At 51.7% G+C, this 27,552-nt stretch overlaps 1 protein-coding gene across 1 annotated transcript; it reads right to left on the bottom strand.

Moving 5' to 3' along the window:
• Positions 1-575: 575 nt before the first annotated feature.
• LOC120392874 (zinc finger protein RFP-like) lies at positions 576-18,193 on the bottom strand. The gene is made up of 8 exons (XM_039517546.1): positions 17,690-18,193; positions 15,276-15,371; positions 14,461-14,691; positions 12,974-12,996; positions 12,146-12,261; positions 9,921-9,980; positions 8,068-8,243; positions 576-650 (listed from the first exon to the last, which is right to left on the bottom strand). The coding sequence occupies exons 1-8, from the start codon at positions 18,104-18,106 to the stop codon at positions 576-578; spliced, it is 1,194 nt and encodes a 397-aa protein (XP_039373480.1). The 5' UTR covers positions 18,107-18,193.
• Between the last annotated feature and the right edge of the window lie 9,359 nt (positions 18,194-27,552).

The raw sequence follows: 27,552 nt of genomic DNA, 5'->3' as shown, positions 1-27,552 counted from the left end.
CCACACACCACCACCAGTCCAATATGCCTACCAACCAAAACCAAGAGAAAGACAGATCAACACAAAGGACAGAACTTTTAATTTTTTTAAGTGGGGGGAGAGGCGACCCGAGGTACCGCCAGTACACACCCAGAGCAGACCCCCAGTAGACCCTACCCCCAGCTGGTGCACCCCAGATGACCAAAGACTGACCAAGAATTAGCACAGGACAGTGGGTGCCACTCCCCTCCCTCAACGAACCCCATAGAGCCACCCTTCCCCCCATCCCCATCCCAGCCAATGCCCCGCAACTCCCTCAAACCCAGCTGCAGCCTTTGCCAGCCCCTCCCCCACACAGCCTGGGAGTTCCCCTCCCCGCAGCTGCTCCCCTACTGGTGCACAGCAACTGCCAGGTGAGCAGGGCAAGGGCAAGTACATCGATGCTGCCCCACTACAGCTACCGCTATTCCCCCCTGCAAACCACAAGCCCCAACCAACAACCTCCCTGCAGTGAGCCAGGTACAGCCACGTAGGGGTGGGGAAGTGCAGGCGTGGGGCAGCCAGCAGCCCTCCCCGGCCCCGCATCTAAGAACAAGTCAAGGTCCCCGCACCCGAGCCAGGCGCCCGCAGCAGCCACGTGTCGCTGCAGGAGGAAAGGGGCCAGCAGCAGCCTAGGGATTGCGAAACCGAAACCAAAAATCGTGCAGGCGCAGTAACGAGCCTTTAAAGCTTTTTTAAAGCCGATTGGGTAACCGGGAGCCAATCACGTTCTCAGGAGGGAAATTAAAAACCAACCATCAGAAAAGCCAGAAGCCCCGCCCTCAGGGGCGGCCCCAGAACAAGCGACATTCGCTGCAGGAGAGAATTGAGGCCGGCCGGGCTCTGCCTTGGCAGCTCCTGCAGCAGCCGCCGGGTGTTTCCCTTCCTGGGACTGACTCGGCTGCTGCTGGGCGGGGAGGAGCCCCCGGGAACATTGCAGCCTGCGGGCGTTTGTGTGACATGTGCCCCAGGGCCCTGTGGCTGGGGGGCATCCCCCTATGGTGATGCGAGGGTGACCAGATGGCACATTTTATAGGGACAGTCCAGTTTTTGGGGTGTTTTTCTTATATAGGATCCTATTACACCCCACCCCCATCCTGATTTTTCAACACTCACTGGTCACCCTAGGTGATGCCCTTGAAGGAGCAGAGTCTGTGTGTCTGGGGAGAGAGAACCAGTATTCATTGATATATTAATTATATGTCACTGCCACTTTTACACATTTTTTCCTGATTTTATTGAGTTAAATGTTCACAATTGCACAAAACTCTGGGTTTAGCATTTCCTTCCAATTGTTCTCAATTTCAGTTTTCACAGTTGTGGGAAATTATGGGGGGATACGTCAATAGCGAGTCAGACCCCCATGATTTAATGTCAGTAGATTCAAAAAGCTGAAGCTTTATAACTATGAAAACACAGATGGTCGCATTACCTGTCAAAAGATACAGAGTCACTATCCTTCAATCAAACACAAATAAGTTCTCAAGCAGCCTTGTTCTTACTTTGCGTATCTCCATTTATCATTTATTATCAATTGAAATATTTTATTCATTGGTCTGTGTGTAGACAGCAAAAGCAACGTTTGCCAACATTTATGAATAAAAGCTCATTCTACTAAGCCTGGTGATAACAGAGCTTTTAGCCTGCGAGTTTATTAAGTTGGAATCAGTGTTTTCAAGACACAATTCTCGTTTACACTAACGCTGCTTTGGCTCAGTGGAAAGGAGCTGCAGCATCACCAACTTCATGATTTTATCATGAGTTTTACAATATTTGGTGTGTTTGATGAAGCCCCAGCTCCTGGAAGCATGTGAGGAGGTGAGACTCTCAGCTTTTGTTTTCTAAGTAAAGGAAGTATCTAGCTCTCTTTGTTGCAGAAAAAAACATAACAATTTCACCCCAGTGCAGTCAGGGCTCAAGAATAATTTTTCAGGCCCAGTACAAACTTGTAACTCAGGCCCCCTCCCACACGTGGTAATGGGGTTGCAGCCTGGGCTGGGCCCCAGGGTCTCGGCCTTGGTAAAGTGTACCCTTCTCCTCCCCAATTTGGGGCCCCTGAGTGCAGTCTAAAGCTCTGAGAAACCAAAAGGCAAATAAAATAATACTAATAGTTACTATTTATTATGATTAAATCTCATGATTTTGGGGGGCTGGCCTGATTTAAGGTTTTTAAATGCCTGGGGTTGGCAGTGCTGTGCAGTGAGAATTCAAACCATAAATCTCTCTCAGTTACCCAAGGGAATCCCCTAAATGAGCGTCATCGTTGATCTAACACAGCACAGTGAACAGAAAGGGGAACAGACACCGAGGACAAGCTATGGGAACGGACACAGAGATGGTCTGTGGGCCCCAAGCAGGACATGAGCAGAGTCCCCCCAGGCCCAACAACAGCAATTCCGGGCCCCAGGGCAGAACAGTCAATGGGCCCCCACTGGTGCCCGCATGCACAAGCTGCGCCCACGTGGACCCGTCCGCCTGACATTTGGGCGGTGCTGCGCCTGCGCTGGCTGGCGCCCAGTGAGCTGTCAACTGCGCTGCTGGGGGCTCTTCCGGCACGGCCAGGGCTTCCACATGCCCACCCGCCTGCCTTCGCTCCTGCCACTAGTACCACTCCACGCGCCAGAGGTGCTGACTTTTGGTTGTGCCGGTGGGTGCCCCATCCTGGCTCCTCCCCCTTCCCCAAGGCCAAGCCCCCACTTCACCCCACTCCACCGCTTTCTGCCCCTGCTCTGCCCCCTCCCCCAGGTCCCCTGCCCTGACAGCCTCCTTCTACCCCCTGCTCACTCCTGTCTGCCCCTCCTGCCTTAAGGGTGAGGTGTGTGTGTCTGGGGGGGCTCAGTCTGTCCCCAAAGCTCACAATTTTCAGCATATTTATACACTTCTTTCATACTCTAGTTATTGAATGTGTGTCTATCACTGGTATCACGCAATGTCATTATTAAAATAGCAGTGAACTACAGCATTACATTACCATGAATTACAGTGTATTAAAATCATTACACTCAGCTACAAGCTGCCTCCACTGACACCCCTGTGTAAAGACACTGTGTTCACTCTGTGCCTCACCCCAGCTTAGCGCCTGGTTGGGAGCTGAGGGCCACTGATGGATGTGGGAAGAAGGTGGATGGGAGACACAAGCAGTGGGGAGTTTTCCCTCTCTCCTTTCCTATCGCTCTCCCTGCCCCTTTCCCTCGCTCTTGTTTCTTTTCTAAGTCCTTGCTCCCCTTCTTGATGCTTCCCCCTTCTTGCTTCCCACCCATGCAGGGGCGGCATCTTATATGGGCTCGACGTGCTTAATCACCAGGAATATTCAAGGCTGAGGGCTCTGCTCCACCAATATTTGGAGCTGGGTTTCTCCCCTGCCCCCACCTCTGAGCTTCCCTGCCTGAAAGAAAACAACCAGTGCCTCTCTCCCTTGTTTGTGCTGCTTCTGCCTAAGGCTATAGAGATCAGTGGCCAGCAGCCTCTTGGAGCGGGGGAAGAGGGAGCGAGAAGGAGGAAGGAGGCACACAGGTGCTTGGGAGCTCTCTCCCCCGCCCTGGCACCCAGGGACAGCAGCAGGGGTGGGGAGGCCACCCATGATGGCAACCTCCCACCCCGGTGTGATGAACTGGGAATGTTCTTAATGTTTTCTCTGAATACTGTGTTGGTGCCTCAGTGTCCCCTATGCAGTTCTTAAGTATCCAGGTGGTGGAATAAGGGTGTGTGATTGCTACAGAGCAAAGGTGCCAGCTGAAGGTGTTGGCGACAAAGAGGTCAGGTGAGCTCCTGGCCCGGGAAAGAAACTGAGCAGAGAGGAGTGGCTTGAGGGGGTTTGGGAGTCTGGAGCTGGCTGGGGACGAGGAGTGAAGTGCAGACAGGGCAGGTCTGGCTCACTGCGCCCAGAATGGACCCTGTACCTACAAGCTCTGTGTTAGACCGTGTTCCTGTCATCGAATAAACCTCTGTTTGACTGGCTGGCTGGTGAGAGTCACATCTGACTGCAAAGTGGGGGTGCAGGACCCTTTGGCTTCCCCAGGACCCCACCAGGGCGGGCTCGCTGGGGGAAGCGCACAGAGGGGCAGAGGATGCTGAAGGCTCCAAGGAGAGACCCAGGAGGTGAAGACGTGTGAGCTTCTTGCCCTGAAAAAGTCTGCTCCGAGGGAGAGGAGGCTCCCCAGAGTCCTGCCTGGCTTGGTGGGGAGCAGTTCCAGAGCATTACCTGGGGACTCCATGACACCCGGTACCCACCATAGGGGAAGCGAGTGGGCTTTCTGGACCTAAGAGAGTCCCTAGGAGCATGTGCCTTGACTGTGGTGCAGAGTGAGTGTGCTGCGGAGCGGGGAGAGGAGGGGTCCCTCCCCTGGAGCTTGCTGCTGCTGGTAACGGGGTGGGGGGGAGTCCTCTCTGGCCCTAGCCTTGGGGCAGCCTGTCTGCATCCCAAGTTCCTTATCCCCAGCCCTGCCTCACCCCAGAGCCTGCGCCCCCGAGCACCCCAACCCTGAGCACCCTCCTGCACTGTGAAACCCTCATCCCCAGCCCCACCCCAGAGCCCTCACCTGAGGGGAAAACGTGCAACTTAACCTTGGTGGTCAGTTTGGAGTATCGGTGTGTTTAGCACAATACTTGATTATTTTACACCCCTTTAAAGTATATAGTCATATACAGGTGTTACAAAGTGGGAATGTTCTTAATGGTTTCTCTGAATACTGTGTTGGTGCCTCAGTTTCCCATATGCATTTCTCAAGGATCTAGATGGTGGGATAAGGGGCTGTGATTGTTGTAGAGCCCTAGAGTGCCAGTGTGATGCCATCTGCACAGAGAATGGCCGAAACCCTTTCTCCGGGCAACTGATGGCCTGGGCCGCACTCCTGCAAGCTGCCAACTGAAGGTGTTGGAGAACAAAGAGATCAGGTGGCCTCCTAATGCCTGGAAAAGAGACAAAGGCCAGAGGAGGGAGTGTCGGTGCCTGTGCGGACTTCCGGGAAGCACATGGTGTGGAAGGGGATGCTGGGATGCTTTGGAACCACTCCTTCAAAGCCAGTCAGGACTCTGGGGGAGCCTCCTCTCTCTGAGCAGACTGTCTCCAGGGCAAGGAGCTTACACCTTCCTGGGTCTGACCTCGGAGCATTCAGCCCTTTCACACCGTGCGCTTTCCGCAGTGAGTCTGCCCAGGCAGGTCCTGGGCAACCAGAGGTCCCTGCACCCCAACTCTGCAGTCAGACGTGACTCTCAGCCAGACGGTGAAACAGAAGGTTTATTAGATGACAGGATCACAGTCTAAAACAGAGCTTGTAGGTACAGAAAACAGGAGCCCTCAGTCAGGTCCATCTTGGAGGGTGGGGAGCCCAGACCCAAGTTCTGGGTCTCTCCCCATTTCCCCAGCCAGCTCCAAACTGACACTCCCTCCTCTAGCCTTTGTCTCTCTTCTGGGAAAGGAGGCCACCTGATCTCTTTGTCCCCAACACCTTCAGTTGGTACCTTGCAGGGGAAACTGAGGCACCCACACAGGATTCAGAGAAAACATTAAGAACATTCCCACTTTGTCACAACAGGTGCAACAAAATATAATACCGTATATTGAAGCAGGCAAGTGCTGCTCCTGACTTTCCACTTTTAATTGACCCTTGTAATCTTGTGGTGACGACACATTGTAGCTTCATTTTATATCGGCTTACAGGGCGAGAGCTGGGGGACCACCATTTTGGGCACCACCAAAAATTATACAAACCTGCCGCCTATGCACTCATGTCCATTTTCTCATGTCTCTCTGCTCCCCATCTCCTGGGGGCTCTGTCTAGTGCCCGCTCCCACCCACCCACTCAAAACAGCAGAGGAGGTTCCCCCTCCTCAGGTAGGAAGGGTGGCCTAGTGGCTCAAGCACAGGCCTGAGGCTCAGGTGTGCTGGGTTTGGTTCTCTGCTCTGCCACTGACTCCCTGCTTAGCCTTGGGAAAGTCACTTCATCTCTGTGTACCCTAGATCCAACCTGCCACGTGGGGCTAATGCTGACCCTGCCTCCGAGGCTGAATCCCTTCATGGCTGTGTGGTGAGGGGGGAGCTGGAGATACCAAGGTGATTAGTTTGGGCTGAATTTCTCCACAGCCGGAGAGTGAGAGCCAGCTCCACACCGAGGGCATGGGAGAGAGAGGGACTCAGCTGTCAGAGCTTCTGCCCCCCACCCCACCCTGCATGGTTCCTGCTGGAGTCCAGGGCTTCTCCTACTCACTCTGCCCAACCCCCCACCCAACTACCACGGTCCAGGGCTTCGTCCCCACCCCTGCTCAGTGCGGCTCCTGCCAAGGTCCAGTGCTTTTCCTTCCCTAATGTGCCACTGCACTAGGAGCCCTGCAGACTGCTGGGGCGATTTCAAAGGGCCTGTGGCTCCCAGCTGCTGCCACCATCACTACCAGGCATTGGCAGCTGCTGCAACTGGAGGCCCCAGACATCAGACGGTGGGTTCCTGTTTGTGGGTTGCTAAGCAGAGAGACACACCCCTCTGCAGCCCAGATATAGGCACCTAACTGTGAGAGGGGTGTGACTTAGGACACCCCTTCCCCCCTTGTCAGCATCTCCCATTGGCTAGCTGACATGGCTGCCCGCCTACTGAGGTGGCTTTTGTGAATCGCATTGTAAGGTGCCTGTGTTGCCCATGGATTGTCTAGGGAGTTTAGACCACTGACTCAGCTCTGAGGGTCACAGTGCTGCTGTCCCTGTGATTTTCTCACTGCCTAAAAATTACTCACTGTGATTCTCAGCATTGCAACACCTGAGTCCCTTCATGGATTGCACCCTGTGCAAACAGTCACCTCTCTGCAGAGCACAGCTGAGCAATTCCTGATTGACATGGGTGTGCACAGGACAGAGGCAGAGCACAGGCTGGTTAGTGACACATCACACAGTAAAATCCAAACTCTCTTACCAGAGGCACAATATTCCTTACAGCTGGGACATTAAAGTGGAACAAACAAGAATTATTGTTTGTAATGTTTTATTTACAGTAAGTTGCTGGAAAGTAGCAAAGTAAAAGGAGCTAAGAAGGAGCTTTAATAACCACAGCATGGCCAGGAGATCCCCAGCTACTGAGAACAGTTTTCTTTATGGAACTAAGATTGCACCAATGGCCAGGAATTAATATAGGGAATTAATGAGTTACAGTCTCACTTTCAGTAACATGTAATAAATCTCCCCGTCCCGCTCATGTTCCCTTTCCTTCCATACTGTCCTTTTCTATTCATCATTGTTCTAGCCTCACTTCCCACCCCTGTTTATTTCCCTGTGTCTCTCCTCCCTGTCACAGATCATCCCCCTCAGCTGCTCTCTTCTTTCCCTGATCTTATCCCTTCCCCCCTCGTGCTGATCCCCGCCTGGGAGCCCCCAATGAGAGCTAAGGACACAGATCTGTACAAAACGCTCCCTGCAGCTGCTGCTTCTCCCCAACCCTGATTGATCAATTCTGTGTCCCTGCCACGCCCACCTCCGCCTGCCCCCTGCCAGGCTGTTAGTGCCACCCCCTGCCCAGCCCCAGCTCTGCCCCTCTGCCCCTCCTGCAGCCCCAGGGGTTCTTCCCCTCCTCCTCATCCCTGAGGCTGCAGAGAGGCGGGGAGGTGCTTCCAGGGGCCAGAGAGATGAGGAGCCAGAGGCTGGGTAGATGAGAGTCCTCCACAATCATAGAGACTGGGATCCATGAGGCTAGAGAGGCTGATTTCCGGTTCCTGCCTCTGGTGCATGTCTCAGGGACACAGGCTGAGCTGGGATCCTGGCCCCACAAAGAACCAGGGTCGGATTCTCCCCCCAGGGACGGAGCCCGGCGGGAAAGTGAAGATCGGGGCCTCGTCACCAGCATCGATAAATGTCACCTGCCCCCGGTCACAGTCCAGACAAACCCGGATCCTGCTGGGGGCCCGGCTCAGGGGCAGGGGGGTCTCAGGGGAGGTGAGAGCCCAGAACTGATCCCCCAACCACCCCACAGCCCAGATCCCCCCATCAGGGCTACAGCTGATCTTTCCCTTCCTCCCCACAGACTCTCTGGCCACCCCCACAGCCCAGCATCCCCCATCCCCCACCTCCACCTCCCAGCAATGTCTCCCTGAGGTGAATCCTTCACAGCCCAGCACACACAGCGCAGTGTCAAATCTCTCAGGGTTGTTGGGAAGATCCTGCCGCGTGTCTACCCGTCTCACACTTTTCCGATCCTCAGACAGGATGAGTTTGGGATGAGCCGTGTCTGGATCCAGAGTCACATTCCCTGGAGAGAGAATCAGAGCGTTAGGGGCAGAGCTCAGCCCTGGGGAGTCTGGGGCCATTTCTCACGCTCCCCAGCAGCTCCATTCAGGCTGGGACAGTCCCGGATCCCAGGGAACTGCCTCTGTCCTGGACACCTGAGAGTACGTCTAGACTACCCGCAGTATCGGTGGGTAGTAATCGATTGAGATGCGATATATCGATCCCCGAAAGTGCTCCTGTTGACTCTGGAACTCCACCAGCACGAACTGCAGTAGCGCAGTCGACAGGGGGAGCCGTGGACGTCGATCCCACGCCATGATGACGAGAGGTAAATTGATCTAAGATACTTCGACTTCAGCTACGCTATTCACGTAGCTGAAGTTGCGTATCTGAGATCGACCCCCCACCCCCACCCAGTGTAGACCAGCCCTGAGACTGAGCAGAGATGTCACTGCAGCTGCTCAGTCTTTGTAACGGGTCCCACTTCATTAGTTTCTCATTTATCACAGAGGCTTCAGCTCCCACATCCCGCTGCTGGTGTTGCCCCATTCCCAGCAGCACAGACTCAGCCAGGAAGGTGTCAGAAGTTTTTATTGAGGGAGCAGAAGTGGCAGGTACCAGCTTTAAACCCCAGAGGGAAGCTCCCTCCCCTAATGCAGCCTCCACTCCCAGGCCAGGGAACAGAGAGGAAGGTGCAGCAATGGGGAACAGCCACTTAAGACCAGAGAGTAGGAGGTGGCACTGGGTGGGGTAGCACCATCTCCAGCCTAGAGAGAAAGGAGGAGCTGACAGTCTCACAGGAAGAGCATCTCCCCAGTCCAGGAAGCAGGGAGCGGCTCCAATGGGAGAGCCCAGCCCTGCCCACAGGAAAGGCAGGATGTTGGAGAAGAGCGATGGGGGACCCCCTGCACCGGGGTGAAGCAGAGGGATGTGTCAGGGAGCTCTGTTCGTGTGACTCAGTTAAGAGTGTTTCTGTTCATCAGAATGGGGATGAACTCAGCACTAAGGGTGGTGTCAGGACTCTTTTTGTGTCCCTGCCCCCTCCGTGGCCCTGACTGAGGCCCCCTGGCCAGGCTGGGAGACTTGCCCGCTATAGAGAGCCCCTGACACTCCACCTGCCCTGGACATGGGTCCATGGGCCTTTGGCAGCAGTCCCCAGCCCATGTCCCCACTCCCTGGGGTGCACCACCCTGGGCAGGTGGAGGATCCAGGGCTCCCCAGTGCAGTCCCTGGATGGCAGCCTGGTTCTGGCTTCTGGCCTGGCAAGGGCCTGAGGGAAAGAGGAGCAGGGTGGGGCCATTGAGAGAAGCCAGCACCAGGGAGAGATTGGTGCTGCGGGCAGGGGCTGCACTACACAGAGAGGAACTGCTCAGCTGCCCTGCCCTAAGCACAGACACTGCCTGCCATGCTCCACCCATGCCAAGGCTTGCAGTGTGTGTGGGGGGGAGCAACGTGGCCCTCTTCCCCCAAAATATGCCCATGCTGAAAAGTGTCCTGGTCATCCCACCTTTAAAAGTGTGTGGGGTGGGGGGACGGGACCTGGGCCCCTGGATCTCCTGACTGTTTAATGTGTTATTTTTAGGGCTGTGTGTGTCATGGTCGCTGTCAGTTTGGTTGGTAACTTCAGCTACAATCTCATGAAGATGTTTTCTCTGGAATATTCTCATAATTTAAAGGCAATCTTCACCCGCAGACTCACCCTGTCTGTGTGCTCCAAAGAATTCTCCTCTTTTTCTCTCCAATTCAGACGGCAGAGTGTCTTGGGGGAGAAAGGAGAAGAGAGGTGAGATTTCAGACTTTCATATTCATAAGAGCATCCCCACTCTGAAACTGTTTTATAATTATGACAGAGAAACAGACAGAGAGGCCCAGAGACACACTCAAGTATTTAATATAAAAAGGTCTGAAATCTATTTCCCCTCTCAATCAGGCTTCTCTCAGCAATGGAGCCAGCAGCCTTACAGCCTCACAACTATCCCAGGACACACAATTTGTAAGAGATTTACTTTTCCCTCCTCATCCCCTCCCACCTTTCAGACTCCAGTTGGTTTGTCTCATTCACTTACTGCCTTTTGTCGTAACCTAGACCCAGAGCCTGCAAAGACTTTGGCATAAAAGTAACTTTACCCACTTGGGTCCCTTTGACACTGATGGGATGTGGAGAGTTTCCTAAATACTGGCTCTAACTTTGAGCTGTTGGGTCTGTTTACTCAGCGGCTCTACAGAGAGCAGCATGACGGGGCCTCGTCCTCCATAGGCAGAAATGGAAATAATAGTAAAATTATTTTATCAAGGTGGAAATTGAGGTGGGGGAGGATTGGCTCAAAGGGTCCGATTCCCCCCTGTACCGGGAAAAGGAGAGAGGGGAGGGGCCATTTGTGACTCTGCTGTTCAGTGGCTGCAGGGGCCGGTGCAGACCTTGGCACAGGCTGAGGAAGTTCTGAAGCCAGCCAGAGCTACATCCCTGTGACAATGGCCCCCGTGTCTCTTGCCCAGCGTGCAGAGTGTCAGAGGCCCAGCTTTACACTGCCCACCTCCCTTTGTGCCTCGTCCACCCCCCTCCCTCTTCCACCCGCCCTCACCACCCCCATTCCCAGCCCTCTCAGGAACACGCCTTGTGCCTGCAGCTGCTGTGCAGGAGACACAAGAGGCCCCTGTGCTGGAGGGATCCCTGATCATGGGGGAGGGGCTTTCTCCTTCCCTCCAGCCCATTTGGCCCAAACTAGCTGCAAACAGGACCAGAGCTCAGTGATTGGCTGGATCTGCCTTTGAGAAATGTGCCCCATGGCTGGTGATGGGGCAGTAGACGGGGAGGGCTCTGAGCTATAGAGAGTTCTTTGCCACGTGTCTGGCTGTTGGGTTTTGCCAAAATGCTCGGTATCCAACTGACCATCATATCTGGGGTGGGGAAGGAATTTCCCCCCAAGTCAGATTGACAGAGAGCCGGGGGATTTTTTTCCTTCCTTCCTCTGCAGCCTGGGGCACGAGTCAGTTGCAGTTTGAAACTAGAGTCAATGGTGGATTCTCTGTAATTTGTGTAGTGGGGCAATTACCCTGTTCCTGGGATAAAATGAGGTAAAAGGTGAAAAGCAGCTGAGGTCGGCTGACTGGGAGGCAGCCACAGCTGGGGCCACACCCAATTAGGCCACAACTGGCCCTGATCAAAGGGCTGGGAGCTAGGCAGGCAAGAGTCTCACTGCAGGGCTGCCTGGGAGCACAGGGTACCTTAGACAGAGCAGGGCTGGGGCGGGGCAGGCAGAGCTGGGGAGCTCTGGCCTGGCAAGTCCCCAGGCTGAGGCCTTGTTAAGGGCCAGGGATGGTATTAGGGCTAGAAAGGCAGTAGGTCCAACCCCTTTGCTAATGATGAGTGGACATTGTGGACTGCAGGCTGCCCCAGAGAAAGGGGGCTAGATGACTGGCAGTAACCACTGAGGCAAGGTGGGTATAGAGGGTTGGGATTCCCCTGGGAGAGGAGACCCAGAGTGTGGGGGTACTGCTGTGGGCAGAACCCCAAGGTAAGGGGCACTGGGGTCCAGGAGGGACATGGAGGGGCCTGAGGCAGGAGAGACACTGGCCAGCAGTGGGCGCTCTGGAGCAGGAAACCTAATTCCCTGACTGACCAGCAGGAGGCGCCGCACCACTGAGTGCTCAACCAGTTACACTTGAAGTTTTAAAATCATGTTTTGAGGACTTCAGTAACTTGGCCAGAGGTTAGGGGTCAATTGCAGGAGTGGGTGGGTGAGATTCTGTGGCCTGCAATGTGCAGTTGGTCAGACTAGATGATCATGATGGTCCCTTCTGGCCTTAAACTCTTTGAGTCATTTCTTAATTTAACAGCATCATCTAAGTGGGAACAAATTGATCAGCACCATTCTCTTCTCAGAGACTCATCCCAATTTCCATTCCTAGATCCCTTCTAGGTACCTTTGAACTTCCCCAGAATCTCCATTAGCACAATCGTTTTCTGGGAGAAATCACTGACTCGCTCTTCCACTTCAGGAGAAATCTCTTCCGGCTGCTGAAACTTCCCCTTCTCAGACCTGGAGAGAAACAATTTTACATGATTGGATTTTACTGTGTGACTCATTATAAGTTCTGGCTTGTGAGTCGCTGCTCTAATAGGCCTGTAGTTAGAATTCCTCGACTTCTCCCAGCCTCAGAGCAGATGCAACACAGCACAGGGCCAAGCAACCTTCTCGTCAAAGGTCATTAATCTTCAACTCTGGTCTGGAGAGATCAGCTCTGGGGATAAAAGGGGAATTGAGTCTCCATGGCCAATTCGCTCCTTGGCCTCCATGCTCTGAGGGACAGGAGGTTCCCAGGTGAAGTGCTGTAGAAATCTGCCTCTAGGAACTAGACTGAGACACCAACTACCCCTTCCCCAGCTCATTCCACACAGGTCTCCAAACAGTCCTCAGGTGGGAAAGACTCTTGATCGCTTCTGCCCTGGGCTGAATAGTGACCAGGACCCAGCAGTGACAGGCCCATATTCCATCCCCACAATCCTGAAGCTGCCTGTCCCCCAGGGATGTGACATCTCTATGAAATACTTGAGGTCAGTCCTTGCCACTGACTGGAGAATTCCAGAGTCTTCTGTACAAGAGTTAGCACCCCAGGATGAAGTGATCAGAGAAATTTGTATCCAACACGTGATCTCCCCACACATTTTGCTGTAGAGCCCTGGGGAAATGCAGTGCTACCCTCATGATCAAGCTCTTTCCCAGCATTGTGGAGTGCGAGGGAGCCACATACCTGCTCAAGGTGGTTCTGACATCCTAGAGGAAAGAGAGGCAAAAGAATTTCAGTCCTCTATGACACATACACAGGGGATCCCAGGGAAGGGGTTTAGGAAGTATGGGGGAAGAGCCCCTGCCCTGGCCCCAGGGCCATTGATTCCCTGAGCTAATGGGGCTTTTCCATCTTTCATATCCCTGTGACTCTGCTAAGAATAATACTCACTCAGATGTCAGCAATGCACATGCCGAGTTACACTGAGATCTCCGACTACTGGACTCCAGTGCTTATGATTCAGCAGCCCACTCCTCCCTCTGTGGGGGTCTGGCATGTTTCTAATGATGAGTGCTGGTTTCCAATTGTCCCTGGGGGTGCTCAACCCCATGCCCCACCTCCATTCCAAACCTTTCCCCAGTGCCACACCCCAACCCAACTCTTCCCCCTCCCACTCAACCTCCACCCTGTCTCTTCCTCACCTCCTCTTGTGAACTGCCATAAATATAAAGGAAAGAGTAACATAAAATACCTCCTTGCAGCTGTACTGAATCACTTTAGCTATAAGGGGTTAAGAAGCTCAGATAACCTGGTTGGCTCCTGACCAGAAGGACCGATAAGGAAAGAAGCTACTTTCAAATCTGGTGGGTTGCGGGAGGTTTTGTTTGGGCTCTGTTTGTTTGTTCCCTCTCCTGATACAGAGATAGACCAAGCAGGGACAACATCTCCTGAAAACCTACCTGAAATGATCCATCTAAGATTACAAAAATTCTGACTAAGGCAAGGAAATGCGTTAGGTTATTTTTTGTTTTAGCTTGTGAATTTTCCCTATGCGAAGAGGTAGTTTTAGTCCTGTTTTTGTAACTGTGAAGCTGAGTCCAGAGGGGAGTCCTCTGTGTTTTAAATCTTTTTATTACCCTGTAAAGTTACCTTCCATCCTGATTTTGCAGGTGTGATTCTTGTACTTTTTTCTTTATATAAAGTTCTTCTTTAAAGAACCTGATTGATTTTAGTGTCCTAAAGATAAGGGTCTGGTCTGTACTTACATTAAAGGCAATTGGTCGGTATATTATTCTCAAGCCTCCCCAGGAAAGGGGGTGAAGGGGCTTGGGGGGATATTTTGGGGGAATAGGGATTCCAAGTGACCCATCTCTGAATTTTTGTTTAAATCACTTGGTGGTGGCATCAAGGAGAAGGAAAGGAATTTGTGCCTTGGGGAAGTTTTTAACCTAAGCTGATGGAATATAAGATTAGGGGGTCTTTCATGTGGGTCCCCACATCTGTCCCCCAGAGTTCAAAGTGGGGAGCGAATCCTAACGTGAGCACACTCCCTCCCCGCTCCTCCCGCTCCCTCCCAGTGTCTCCTGCACACAGTGGAACAGCTGATTGCAGCAGGCAGATGGTGCTGGAAGAAGGGGGAGGAGTTGAGCGGCAGGGCCCACGGTGGGTAGCACTGAGGGGGAGAGCTGGCTGTCCTGGAGCACCCACCTATGTTTCTCATTCAGTCTCACCTGTAGGAATTCACTTGCTGGCTTCTGACACTTCCCCTCCAGCTCACTGATCAGCTCACTCAGACAGGAAATCTGCTCGGAGAGTTTACTGAGATTTTCATTCTGGATCCTCACAATCTCCTTGTCCAGCTTCTCCAGCTGGGCCAGCAGAAGTCGCTCTTGCTCCTCCAGGAACTGCTGCAATTGCTGAAATTCAGACACAATCTTCTGCCTCTCGGTTTGTGTTTGTTTCTGTATGAAATAGGGCAAGGGTTGGTCTGGGGCATGGATGGAGCCCAGGATCCTTTCATGGAGAGCTGAGTGTGCAGGAGGGTGATTTTCTGTGAAAATCCTCAGATTTCTGACATTTGACTCTACCCTGTGGGTACTAGGCAGGGGATTCTCTCACACCTTCCCCTTTGGCCCCTGTATCCCTGTGAAAGGGATATTTCTCTGTCAGTCATGGTCAGCATCTTCTGTTATTTATGGTCTGTGAAAATTCAGACCCAGAGCAGCAGGAGGCAGGACTCAGCACTACACTAACAGAGACGTCAGGGGAGTTAAAAGAAACAAATGTTTTAAAAATGCACAAAATGTCTAGACACAGTGGACAAACACTTCACGGGGACATTTGTGTGAATTCAGGCAAGCCACAAGGGCTACTCATCAACTGAAATGGAAGCTTAGGGCTTGTCTACACATGAATCAAACCCAGCAATCCATGATCATGGAGAAACACACACAAGCCCATGTTCACATAGGCCACACAGGAGTCTGCCTCCTAACAGACCTCCCACTGCCAGTCCCACAGTTGATTCATAACAACAGGCACCTACCAGATATTCCCGGCAATTCCTCTCTCCAGTCGCTTTCAATCCCAGCAGCTTTTCTCTGTCTTCCCTCAGAGTTTTCAAATGGGCCTGGATTCTTTCCTGAAGAAACAGAAATGATTTGGGAAGTTTCATCTGGATAGTTGAGAGGTGCTTGGAAGTGGGTGTTTTTCCACCCGAAACCCCAAGATGACTGTGGTTCTAATCGCTTTGCGACATCAGGACCACCAAGGTGATGAAACCTCATTAATGGAAACTGGGAGCGTGTCACATTCAGACTCGTTACCAATTCTGGTTCAGTGTTTTTAGTAATTAGCAAGAGATCTCAATTATACCCAAGCTTTACTGGTATTTGTGAATTGATTAATGGTACAGAGCATAACAGGGCACTGGAGTCACATGGGGGTGAATCAAGAAACCTATTTGTTGAAGGTTTAACAAACAAAGTGATACAAATCTCAGAAGCCACCAGGGTTTAAATATGGGCTGGGATTTCAGCCCTGGAGTACTGGGGCTGCACTGGTTGGGCAGAGCTGGTGTAAGCACGAGGGCAAAACTCGTGAGATGTTGGGAGGCCGTTCGTCTGGTTGGAAGCTGCACAGTCCAGTTTTGTGGAGCACTATCCCTGTCCGGCAGGGACTCAGCACTGGACTTGGCTTTGTCTGGTGCAAAAGGGAGAGGAGGAGACTGAGGCTGCAGGAGGACACCCGTGAGGGTGGGGGCAGGGCTGGGGTGGCACCTTCATGCAGAATGATGCAGGCGGGTGGCACGCTGGAAAAAACGGTGGTGGGGTCCACACAGGGTGACTGATACTGGTGAGGACGGGCCCATGCAGGCAGCTCTGAGGGTGTCCCGTGTTCTGGGGATGCCTCAGTGACCTCCCTAATTAGACAGGATGCAGATTTGTATAAAGAATGGGTTGGGGGTTGCCCCAGTGCTGTCCTAACCCCTCTCCATGGCACTGCCCCCTGGGCAGGTACCCCACGGTCCCATTCCCTGGTAAAGATCCTGGAAGCAGTGCATTCTGGGAGATTTCTAAAGGCTGCCTAGTGGGACTAATGGAACCACTCTGGCTGGTCCTTGCCCACGTACACAACAGAGCAGGTCAGACTGGCACCGGTCAGCTCCAGCCTGGGGTTGGTTTTGCTACAATCCAGTGTAATCCCAGTGGTACTTGGCATGGACCTGAGCTGTCTGGAGCCCTTTTGTGTGCGGACTGATGGTGCTCGGGGTCCCACACAGCGTTTAGCCCAGTGATCTCCCCTCATGGAGCAACACAGCAGTTCAGAATCCCAGTGAGAAACCTCCTCTCCCTGGTGCGCCTGGGACCTTTATCAAGGTGTCTCTCCCTCCTAACGGAGACACTTCATCACTGGGTGGGGCTGATGCTAAGATGGCAGCATGGCAAAGTGGTTCGGGTCTTGGACTGGGTCTGGGGAGATCTGGGTTCTATGCTAAGCTCTGTCACTGACATGCTCAGTGACTATGTGCAACTCGCTGCCACGCTTTGTGCCTCAGTTTCCCTTCCCACCTGTTGTCTAGCTAGACCAGAGGTCACCTACCAGTTGATTGCGATCAACTAGTTGTTCCTGGAGATTCTCCCAGTCGATCGCAATCTCTGGCAGCCGTGCGGCACTCCCAGAAGGGGCCAGCTTGCCCCTGCAGCCTGGCGTGAGGGCAGGGTTCTCTTCACATGGCTCTTGCCTGCAAGCACTGCCCCCGCAGCTCCTATTGGCCAGAAATGGGGAACTGTGGCCAATGGGAGCTGCGGGAGTGGTTCCTGCAGAGAGGGGCAGCGTGTGTAGCCACATGCTCCCCTCCAGGGGCCACAGGGGCACATTGGCCCCTTTCAGGAGTGGTGCAGGTTTGGGACAGGCAGGGAGCCTGCGTTAGCCCCGCTGCTCTACTGACCGGGAGCTGCCTGAGGTAAGTCAGTGCTGCCCATCTGGAACCAGCTTCCCAGACCCCCTCCTGCCTCCCAACCCCCTACTCCAGCCCTGACCCTCCTCCCAGAGCCAGCACCCTGTGCCCTCACCTGCACCCCAACCCTCTGCCCTAGCCTGGAGCCCTCTCCTGCACCCCAACTCCCTGCCCCAGCCCAGAGCCCGCACCCCCTCCTGAATCCCAACCTCCTGCCACAGATGGGTGAACGTGAGTCAGGGTGGGAGAGCAATGGAGGGGAGGGGTATGGAGTGAGTGGTGCTTCGGGGGCGGGGGGTGCAGATCCTGCTTTCAAGATTTGATATTTTGCCTCTGTGGCCACACTGCCTGACCATTAATTTTGTTACAGCATCTCCCCACACAATGAAGACTTAGAGAGCAGAATGATGAGTCACACCTGTGCTAGGTAACTTTCAGTGAAATTAGCCGGTAATTAAAACCCCAAAGTTAACCCATTAAATCTGACAGCATTTGCCTACCTTGTACTCCTGTGCAGCCTCCTGGATAGGAACCACCGTGTGAGCGCGGTGAGCCCGGGATCTGTCACACACCACACAGATGGGGGTTTGATCCTCTTCACAAAACAGTTTCAGAGCCTCCTGGTGCTCCCCGCACACCCTGTCCCCTCCTGCTCCCTTTGCTGCCTGTAAACTCAGTTGCTTGACGAGTTCTACGACATTTGCCAGTTGCCTGTTGGGCCTGAGGTTTCCCTGTTGCACAGTTTCTCTGCACTGAGGGCAGGAGGCGGCTGTATCGGATCCCTCCCAACCCTGGCTGATGCAGGCTCGGCAGAAATTGTGCCCACACTCCAGACTGACTGGTTCTGTGAAATATTCCAGACAGACGGGACATGTCGCTTCCTCCTGGAGACTTTCCACAGGGTTCTCTGCAGCCATGGCTCCCTCTGGGCAGTGGATCAGGGTTAGTTTCAATTTCCTGAATTCACACTCTGCCCCGCCTGCAGCAGCAAGGGAGTGTTTCCTTGCCTGAAAATGACTCAGGCTGTTTGCAGAGCAGGGAGAACCCAGCCAATTTCACCCCTGGAGGCTTTACTGAAAAAAGGTACCAGTAGGGCTTCGGTCCTGCAATTAGCCCCTGTGCTGGTGGGGAGGGTCCCTGGGGCATCCACCTGTGAGGATGAGCCTGCAGGAGAAGGAGCTGTGTGTTAGGAGTGATAGTCAGGCTGGGCAGAATTTTGTTATAATATATAATTTTGACAGATGATGTTTATTTTAAGCAATTTTTATATTTATTTATTTAAACTTTCACAGCAGCACAACAATCTGGGGTTTAAGCTTTTCATTCCAATTAAAATTTTCACGGTTGTGGGAAATTATGGGGGGATCAGATAATATTTTGGTCAGACCAGAACTATTTAATGACACTGGACACTGAGATTCAAAATGTTGAAGCTTTAGAACTGTTAAAATTGTCTGTGAGCAGGTAAATCTCCTCCCTTCCCCAGCAGCTCCCCCAGGGCAGTAACCCAGTGCCTCCCCCCCACCACCACAGGGACCGAGGCTGAAAGTCCATCTGATGGCGGCTCAGGGGCCTGTGGAATGTTCTGGGATCTCAGCCTGGGCCCTAGTGGGGCAGGTGCCCCTGTAACACAACCACTCCCAGCAAGGCCCTGCCCCCATTTTCTCCCTGTTTGTCAGTCTCAGCAGAGAGACCAGGGACTGCAGGGAGACCAAGCTCCTGTCCCCAAGGTGAGGGCTGGGGCCCAATGGCCGAGGGCAGCGGGTGTGCGGGGAGCTCGCACTAGGGGCTGCAGGGACCTGGTGTGGGATAAACAGAGACCTCTCAGGCCACTTGCCCATTGCGGCTGCAGGAGGGGATGTGGGGACAGACTGAGGAGGCCTGGGGCAGTCTGGGAAGCCGCCATCAGGGACAAGGAGAAGGAATTCAGCCGTGGCGGGGGAGCCGTGCTGGGCAGAGATGCTGCTGCGGATGCAGCTAGTTACCCGGGTCCAGCGTCGCAGCAGTTTAACAACATGGTTAATAGACGTTGCAGCTCAGCAGAGGGAAGTGCTGATCTTTTGCTGGTCTCCGCGGGGCTTGAGATTTGCCGGCATCGTTCAAACACCTTTCTCCTGCGGCTGTCTCAGGTACCTGGGTCTTCACGCAGCATTGCAGAGCAGAGGAGATTCAGTGCTTTGGTACACGGTTACAGGAAGGGAAAAGACTGGAATGGTGCATATCGTACCTGTCATTTCTCTCCCCGGGCCCTGGGGATGTACCGTGTGCAGCTGGTTACTGAGAGACATTCAGTCAGACAGCTAGGGTGGCATTTTTGTGCTCTGCCCCTTTCTCAGTAAACTGAGACTTTTCAGGATCAGGACACTGACTCATTCGCTTTCTGGGTCTACTTGCTCAGCGTCTTCTCAGAGCTCTGCACCGTGAGGCCCTCGTCCTCCATAGACTGTAATGCGAAGAGACACAGAGGCATTGTATAGATTGGAAAACTGAGGCAGAGAGAGGGGTGGTTCAGTAGGCCCCCTATTCAGTGACTGCAAGGGCCAGTGCAGACCTTAGCAGCAGCCAGGCAAGTCCTGAGCTCCAGCCAGAGCCGCATCGCAGCTTTAATGGTCCTAAGGGGCTTTGCCAGGGTGCAGGATATAAGAGAAGCAGCTTCATCCTGGCCACACCCCTCTAGTCCTTTCTACCCCTCCCTCCTCCAGGCTGTCCCTGCCCCAACCCCACTCCCTCCTGCCCTCCCAGGGCGCTCCTGCCTGCAGCTGCTGGGGAGGAGGCACAAACAGCCGTTCTGGCCGGCATAGGAGCCAGAGCACACTGAGGGGCTGGATCCAACTGTCAATAATTTCTTTTGATTTAGGGTCCTAATTTGGGGTACTGACCTAAGTGCTGAGGGGCTGGTTCTCCAAGGGGCTGGGCACCCGCAGCGCCCACTGACTCCAGTTCCTGCTGTGGATGCAGCTGGAACACGTGCCCTGGAGTCCCGTATTTTGAAGGGGTATTTCAAGACATACAGAATTAGGCCATTGTTTAAAATTTAGGCCTTACCGATTTGCCCATTGTGATGTTACTGAAATGAACTGTGACCGTATAGATCATTGTTGCAACCAAGGTCCTAGAGCTGCACCAAATATTATACAAAGAAGGTCAAGTAAGGTGTCTATGAAAAGGTTGTAATTTGCTGGTTATGGTTATGCTGTCTGTATGTGTGTATCGTTTTTGTATTTGAAGTTATGAATAGTGGCTCTCTGCTTGTTTCTCAATGTGTTTGATTTTAAGTAGCATCAGTGAAGCATTAGGTCAGCTTCTTGAGACAGGACTATTTTGAGTAAGTGCCAAATCAAGAAACACTTAACTGACAGTGGACCTTGGGAGACTCCAGTCTACTTCTGAGGAGCCTTCCTGGAAACGTTCAAGATAGCATGTGAGCAATGGCTGCTCTACCAGCAAACTGAGTCATGCATGGACCTGTGACTCGCCCATGTGACTCCAAACTCCATTTTGCTGCTGTGATTTTCCACAGTAAGAACAAAGGGGTTTCCGTCCACATGGCAGACGATATAAAAGGCCCCGGAAACCCCTATATTTTGATCTTCAGTCCTGCTTCTAACATCTGGAGGAACTTTGCTAGAAACGGAAGCTCTGAAGAAAGGACTGAACGACCCATCCAAAGCTGTTTTGATTGTACTCCAGAGACTTGATTTGAGCTTGCAGTTTATTCCACCACTGCTATAAGCCTGAACCAAGAACTTTGCAATTGTTGTATGTATTTGATTCCAGTTAACCAATTTTAACTCTCATCTATATTTCTTTCTTTTTATGAATAAACCTTTAGGTTTTAGATTCTAAAGGATTGGCAACAGCGTGATTTGTGGGTAAGATTTGACTTGTATATTGACCTGGGTATGGGGCTTGTAACTTTTTTTTTTTTTACTGGGGTATTGGTTTTCATATCTGTTCATCCCCATATAGAGTGGGGCTGGTGGTGATACTGGGAATCTGGAGGGAATTGCTTGTTTGACTTCTGTTTAGCCACTGGGATGAAAGTGAAGTCCTCTCTGTTTGGCTGGTTGGGTGTAGCCTTGGGCTGTGAATGCCCTGCTCTTTCCTGAATTGATCCTCTCAGTAGTGTCCCCCAAGAGCATGCCTTGTTATACCCATTAACAGCAGTACGTGGGCTAAGACTCATTGTATAGCCCTGTTTATACCTGGTCTCTGCTCAATCCCGTTATTCTAAGCAGAAGACGAACCAACCCCAGGGGTGCTCTGGAGCTCAAACCCCAACAGAAAAAAATAGCAGGTGCTCAGAACCCACCTGCTATAGCTGTTCGATGGGGCCATTGTTCCGCTGTTTGGCAGCGGGCGAACGTGCTTGGGTTTGGGCCGATTCAAGCAAGCCGCAGGGGTGGGGGGGGGGCTTCTGGGGAAGGGTTGGATCAGGGGTAGGAAGCGGTGGAGAGAAGGCGGGGCTGGGGGCTGGAGCACTTCATGGGAAAATTAAAAGTCTGCACCTATGGTAAGCAGAGAGCTGGCAGTGAAAGGCCCATGTTACATCCCCAGTGTCTACAGGCAGCCAGTCCCCCCAGGATGGAACAACAAGTTAATAATTGACGATGACCTGTTCTGTTCATTTGATCATTGCCTGTTCTGTTAGTTGCCTCTGGGGCACCTGGCACTGGCCACTGTCAGCAGACAGGACACTGGGCTACATGGACCTTTGGTCTGACCCAGTGTGGCCGTTCTCATGTTCTTATAATCTTTCCCAGGGGATGGGTGAATTCACTGTTTTGTTCATGGGCTGAGAACCTCAAGGTTAATTTGAACAAAGTGAAAGTAGCGTAAATGGGACCCCTGCGCCACACACTGTGCTGAGGTGCCCTGGGGAGACGTGGCTTTCACCCGGTGTCCAGCCCCTGCCCAGGCTCAAGAAGTGTGAGTGGGGGTGAGAAGGAGCCACATGCCTGTTCGTGGTGCCTCTGATGTCCTAGAGGGGGAAAGGACAGAAAAGAGCTTTCAGTCTAATACCTCACAAAGTGGGGAGCCTTCCATTATGCCGGGGGTGCTCGACTTCCATCTCTGCCCTGGGCCCCACCCCACTCCACGACTTCCATCAGGGCTACAATCCAGCCCATTTCTGCCCCTCCCTGAGTGTGCCGTGTCCTCGCTCCTCCTCCTCCCACCTCAGCCTCCTTCTTGCATGCCATGTCTGTAACTCTGCAAAGAACTGTTATAATTCCCATCTCTGCCATGCACTCGCCGAGTTACACTGCGATCTCAGAGTGCTGGACACCAGTGCCCAGGATTCAGGAGCTGTTCTGTCTCTGTGCAGGGATCTGGGTGGCTGGAACAGTCTCACCTGCAGGAATTCACTTGCCGGCTGCTGGCCCTGCCTCCAGCTCACTGATGAGCTTGTTGAGATGAGATATTGGCTTGGAAAAGTGGTGGCATTTTCACCTAGTTTCTTCCCAATCTCCTGTCCACCCCCAGCTGAGCCAGCAGGAATTGCTCTGGTCCTGGATACACCAGCCCAGAGAGTCAAAATGAGAAACAATTTCCTGCCTGTAAGTTTCTCTTTCCCTGTGATGGCAGCTCACGGACATAAGACTCATGGGTCATTTCATCATCAGCATTGTCCCCTAGCGCTTACATAGCACTTTTCATCTGTAGCGCTCAAGCATTTTACAGTGAAGGTAAGTGACGTTATCCCCATTTCACAGATGGGAAACTGAGGCACGGAGAGGTGACGACCCAAATCTGCAATTGGACTTAGGTGCCTAAAGCCCAGGTTTAGATCCCTGACTCCCAGAATTAGGTGCCACTGAAATCCAGAAAACCTCTGCCTGGCTGCTGACTCAGCACCACATTTCTATGGTAAAATTACCCAAGGTTCCTAAATTTCTGCAAATCACCTGTGAATGGTAGTAAATGGGCAGTTGCCTTATGTTGGTCTGTGTAGTTAGTTACCGATGATGCTTAGGAAATAAGTTCGCCTAAAGACTGAACTGTAAAGAGAAGCCTGGGATTATATAGAGACCCTTGGGACCTGATCCTTTTAATCACAGATCTGCTTGGTGCTTTATCAGGGAAACCTTTAAATCATAAGATTGAGATCTCCAATCCCACCTGGATCACCCTGAATATGGACATTGGACTGTAACCTATGGACTAAGGGTTTGTCTATATTACCAAGTTGTCAACAAAACTTTTGTCTTTCACAGGTGCTTAAAAAAGCCCCCCCATCCCCATCCCCCAAAAGACAAAAGTTTTGCCGCGGCAAGTGGCAGTGTGAATGCCACTCCCACTGAAAAAGCGAACACTGCTTGCAGGTGTGGAAGCATTTTTTCAGCAAAAGTGCCCACAAAATACTGAAGAAAAGCGTTTACATAGACTGAATTTTAGCAACAAGACTGTGTGTTGACACAGCCCTGTCACTAGAAGCTGCGTGGTGTAGTAAAGCCCTAATTCTGTAAGAACGCTTTCCAACTGCAAAGCTCAACATCTCTACTATGAATCTGATCTCAGAACTGTACTCATCTGTCTGTGTGCTGATCTCTCTTTTAACCTATTTTCTTCTTTAATAAACATTAGTTGAGTTAATAAGAATTGGCTGTAAGCATGAATTTGGATAAGATCTGAAATATTCATTAACTTGGGAGGTAAAGTGTCTGATCTTTCGGGATTGGTAGTGTTGTGTATTTGGTTGTCATGGGTTTTGTTACTATGGCAACTGAGTTAGACTAATAAGGGATAGCTCAGCCGGTTTCAACTGGCTGAGTGAGCTCTCTGTCTCTGTAAATAAAATGGAGGTTTTGGTTAGCTGTCTGCTCTCTGGCCTCAAGTGATTGCTTCCTACACCGGCTGCCCCAAGGATATAACACTGGCGACGAGGATGGGATTCCGGTGCTGCTCCAGTAACAGAAGGAAGTAGAAGTTAAGGTAAAGAACAAACAAACAAAAAAAGCTGCTTGTTTGCACTGACTGTGAAAGTGAAACTAAAATCATGGCTACTCTGACCAGGCCCCTGGAGCCTTTTGATGAGAATACAGAGCAGTGGCATGTGTATACTGAGCGTTTTGAGCTTTTTGGTATTGCAAATGACATTACAGAAGCGAAGAAGGTGCCAATATTCTTAACTGTTGTAGGGGCTAAAACCTACTCTCTGCTACGCAGCTTACTACACCCTGTTAAGCCTGAGACTAAATCTTACAGTGACATTGTGGAAATCCTGGGGTCTCATTTCTCCCCAAAACCACTGGAATTGCTGAAAGATATAGGTTCCACAAAAGAGACCAAAAGGAAGATGAAACAGTTGTACAATTTGTAGCCATTCTAAAAAAGCTAGCAGAACACTGTGAATTTAAAGAAATGTTAAATGATGCCCTGCGTGACAGGCTAGTGTGTGGCCTGTACAGTGAAGCTATACGGAAGCGTCTACTGACAGAGGCTCAGCTTACCTTACAGAAGGCTGTTGATATTGCTGTCTCCATGGAACTGGCTACAAGGGAGGCACACATCGGTGCACCCCCTAGGGTGCAAAAAGTGTCACAAGAACCGACCCACAAAACTGTGCAGAGTCAAGAATGTTACCGCTGTGGTAAGCCAGGACACCAGGCATCAGAATGCTGGTGTAAGGACCTGGTGTGTCGACACTGTGGCAAAAAGGGACACATTGAGTATGCCTGTAAACAAAAGAAAAAGAGGCCTGTGGTCTGGCCGACAAAGAGGAACCTTGCATACTCTAGAGCAGACCCAGGATGATCAAGGAGACACCTCATCACAAGAGGAAGTGCCACTGCATGTTTTGTCTTTGGCAGCGGGCTCACATGACTACTGGGTAACCCCTTATTGGAGGGCAAACCTATACGCATGGAACTAGACACCGTGCAGCTGTCTCGCTGGTTCCTGAGACTGTGTATAAGGAAAGCTACAGCATCTTCCGCTTAAGGCAACAAAAACTGTTCTGAAGACGTATACAGGTGAAGCTGTGCCCATGTTGGGCACTATTGATGTTAAGGTGGAGCTCAATGGACAGGCGGCTAAATTGCCACTGTTTGTGGTGAGAGGTGACTACCCAGCCTTAATGGGTAGGTCTTGGCTTGGGAAGATTCAGCTGAACTGGGCAGAAGTGCACCGGATGACTAAAGAAGAAACAAGACTAACCCCTATACTAAGGAAACATGCTGCTGTTTTTGGAGATGATTTGGGAAGTATGAAGGGAATCACTGTGACATTGAACATTAAACCTGGCAGTCCACCAAAATATCTGAAAGCCCGAACTGTGCCATATGCCATCAGGCCAAAAGTTGAAGCAGACCTGGAGCGCCTGGTCACCAATGGAGTCCTAATACCAGTTACCCATAGCTCATGGGCCACTCCTATCATTCCAATAGTGAAGAAAGATGGCTCTCTCCGGTTTGCGGTGATTTTAAAGTCACTGTCAACCCAGTGTTGTGTGCAGAGCAATACCCGCTTCCCCGCATCGATGACCTCTTCGCAGGCCTGGCTGGGGGACAAAAGTTCAGTAAGATTGATCTGAGTCAAGCATATTTACAGATGCACGTTGATGAAAAGTCCCAAGAGCTGTTGACTATTGTGACTCATAAGGGCTTTATCGATACTGTCGCCTACCCTTCGAATCACATCGGCTCCCGCCCTGTTCCAGAGGGCTATGGACCAGATCTTGTGTGGCTTGTCAGGAGTTCAGTGTTATCTGGATGATATCCTGGTCACTGGAAGAAATGAAGAGGATCACTTAAAGAATTTAGAGGCTACCCTACAAAGACTGGAAGAGTATGGCCTACGAGTTCGCAAAGACAAGTGTGAATTCTTCAAGCCCTCTGTTGAATATTTGGGACACATCATCGATTCTGCAGGTCTTCATAAGGCCCCTGCAAAAGTTAAAGCTATTGTGGAGGCACCCCCACCTCGAAATGTAAGCCAGCTGCTCATTTCTAGGACTACTGAACTATTATGGAAAGTTCATCTCACAGTTAGCCACACTGCTAAAACCACTTCATGAGCTCCTTGGGCAGAACAAGGCCTGGAAGTGGACTGAAGCCTGTGATGTTGCATTTAACAAAGCTAAGGATGCATTGTTAAATTCTGAAGTTCTAACACACTTTGATCCATCCTTACCCCTGCAATTGGCCTGCGATGCTTCCCTTATGGAGTGGGAGCGGTCGTGTCACACATTATGCCTTCGGGAGAAGAAAGACCTGCTTTTGCTTCACGCACTCTAAGCAAAGAATTGCACCCCAGTGGGCACCCCTACACCCATGGGACGGGCCTGAAAACTAACTATGCCCAAATCGAACGTGAGGCATTAGGAATTGTTTTTGGAATTAGGAAGCTTCATCAGTACCTGTTTGGGCGAAAGTTTACTCTTCTTACAGACCATCGACCTCTGACATCAATTTTTGGACCCTACACAGGCATTCCCCCATTAGCTGCTAGTCGTATGCAACGTTGGGCATTGATACTTTCTGCACACACATATGAAATCAAATATCGGAAATCCACTCTGCACGGCAATGCAGATGGCCTCTCAAGGTTGCCTTTACCGGTCAAACATCAAGATAGTGCCCAAAAGGAAATCTTCTACTTTGAACAGGTAGAGAATACACCCATCACTGCTACTCAGATAAAGAAGGCAACCCGCGTTGACCCAGTATTATCCCAAGTTATGGACCTGGTGATGCATGGAAAATCTCGACAAACCTCTCCGGTCTCACCCGACCTTATTCCCTACATGTTCAGGCGGACGGAGTTATCGGTCCAATCTGGTTGTTTGTTGTGGGGGAGGTGTGTCATTATTCCACCACCCCTGAGATCACAGATGTTAGAACAGCTACATTCCGGTCACTGTGGAATAGTGCGCATGAAGGAAATTGCACGAAGCTATTTTTGGTGGCCTAGATTGGACGGTGCTATTGAAGAGAAGGCAAAAGCTTGTATGTCATGTCAGGGTGTAAGAAATGCACCCCAGTGGGCACCCCTACACCCATGGGACGGGCCTGAAAACCCATGGCAACGTATTCACGTTGACTTTGCTGGCCCCCTTGAAGGAAGCATGTTCTTGGTGGCAGTAGATGCCCATTCTAAATGGCCAGAAGTCTCTATAATGCAGTCCACTACTGCAGAGAGTACTATCCAAAAACTACGAGGACTCTTTAGTCGTTTTGGTCTGCCAGAACAACTTGTGAGCGACAACGGACCGCAGTTCGTCTCTCAGGAGTTTCAAAATTTTATGAAGGCAAATGGGATACACCACATCACGTCAGCACCATATCATCCGTCCACCAACGGATTAGCTGAAAGATTTGTGCAGACAATGAAAAACGCTTTGAAATCAGCAAAGGGACAACAC

Source organism: Mauremys reevesii, unplaced genomic scaffold (assembly GCF_016161935.1).
Source record: "Mauremys reevesii isolate NIE-2019 unplaced genomic scaffold, ASM1616193v1 Contig12, whole genome shotgun sequence".
In the NCBI taxonomy this organism is placed as follows: Eukaryota; Metazoa; Chordata; order Testudines; family Geoemydidae; genus Mauremys; species Mauremys reevesii.
Note: the sequence above shows the minus strand (reverse complement) of the source record. Positions and strands in the feature narration are given on the sequence as shown.

Bases quoted from the DNA above. Each gene is read 5' to 3' on its own strand.
- LOC120392874 (XM_039517546.1), bottom strand. From the start codon at position 18,106: ATGGCTGCAGAGAACCCTGTGGAAAGTCTCCAGGAGGAAGCGACATGT. The intron at 12,997-14,460 runs GTGAGACTGAAT...TCTTTCCTCTAG, and splicing joins CAGCAAGTGAATTCCTACAG to GATGTCAGAACCACCTTGAG. The intron at 651-8,067 runs GTGGAGGTGGGG...CGCAATCCCTAG, and splicing joins CAGGGAGACATTGCTGGGAG to GCTGCTGCTGGCCCCTTTCC.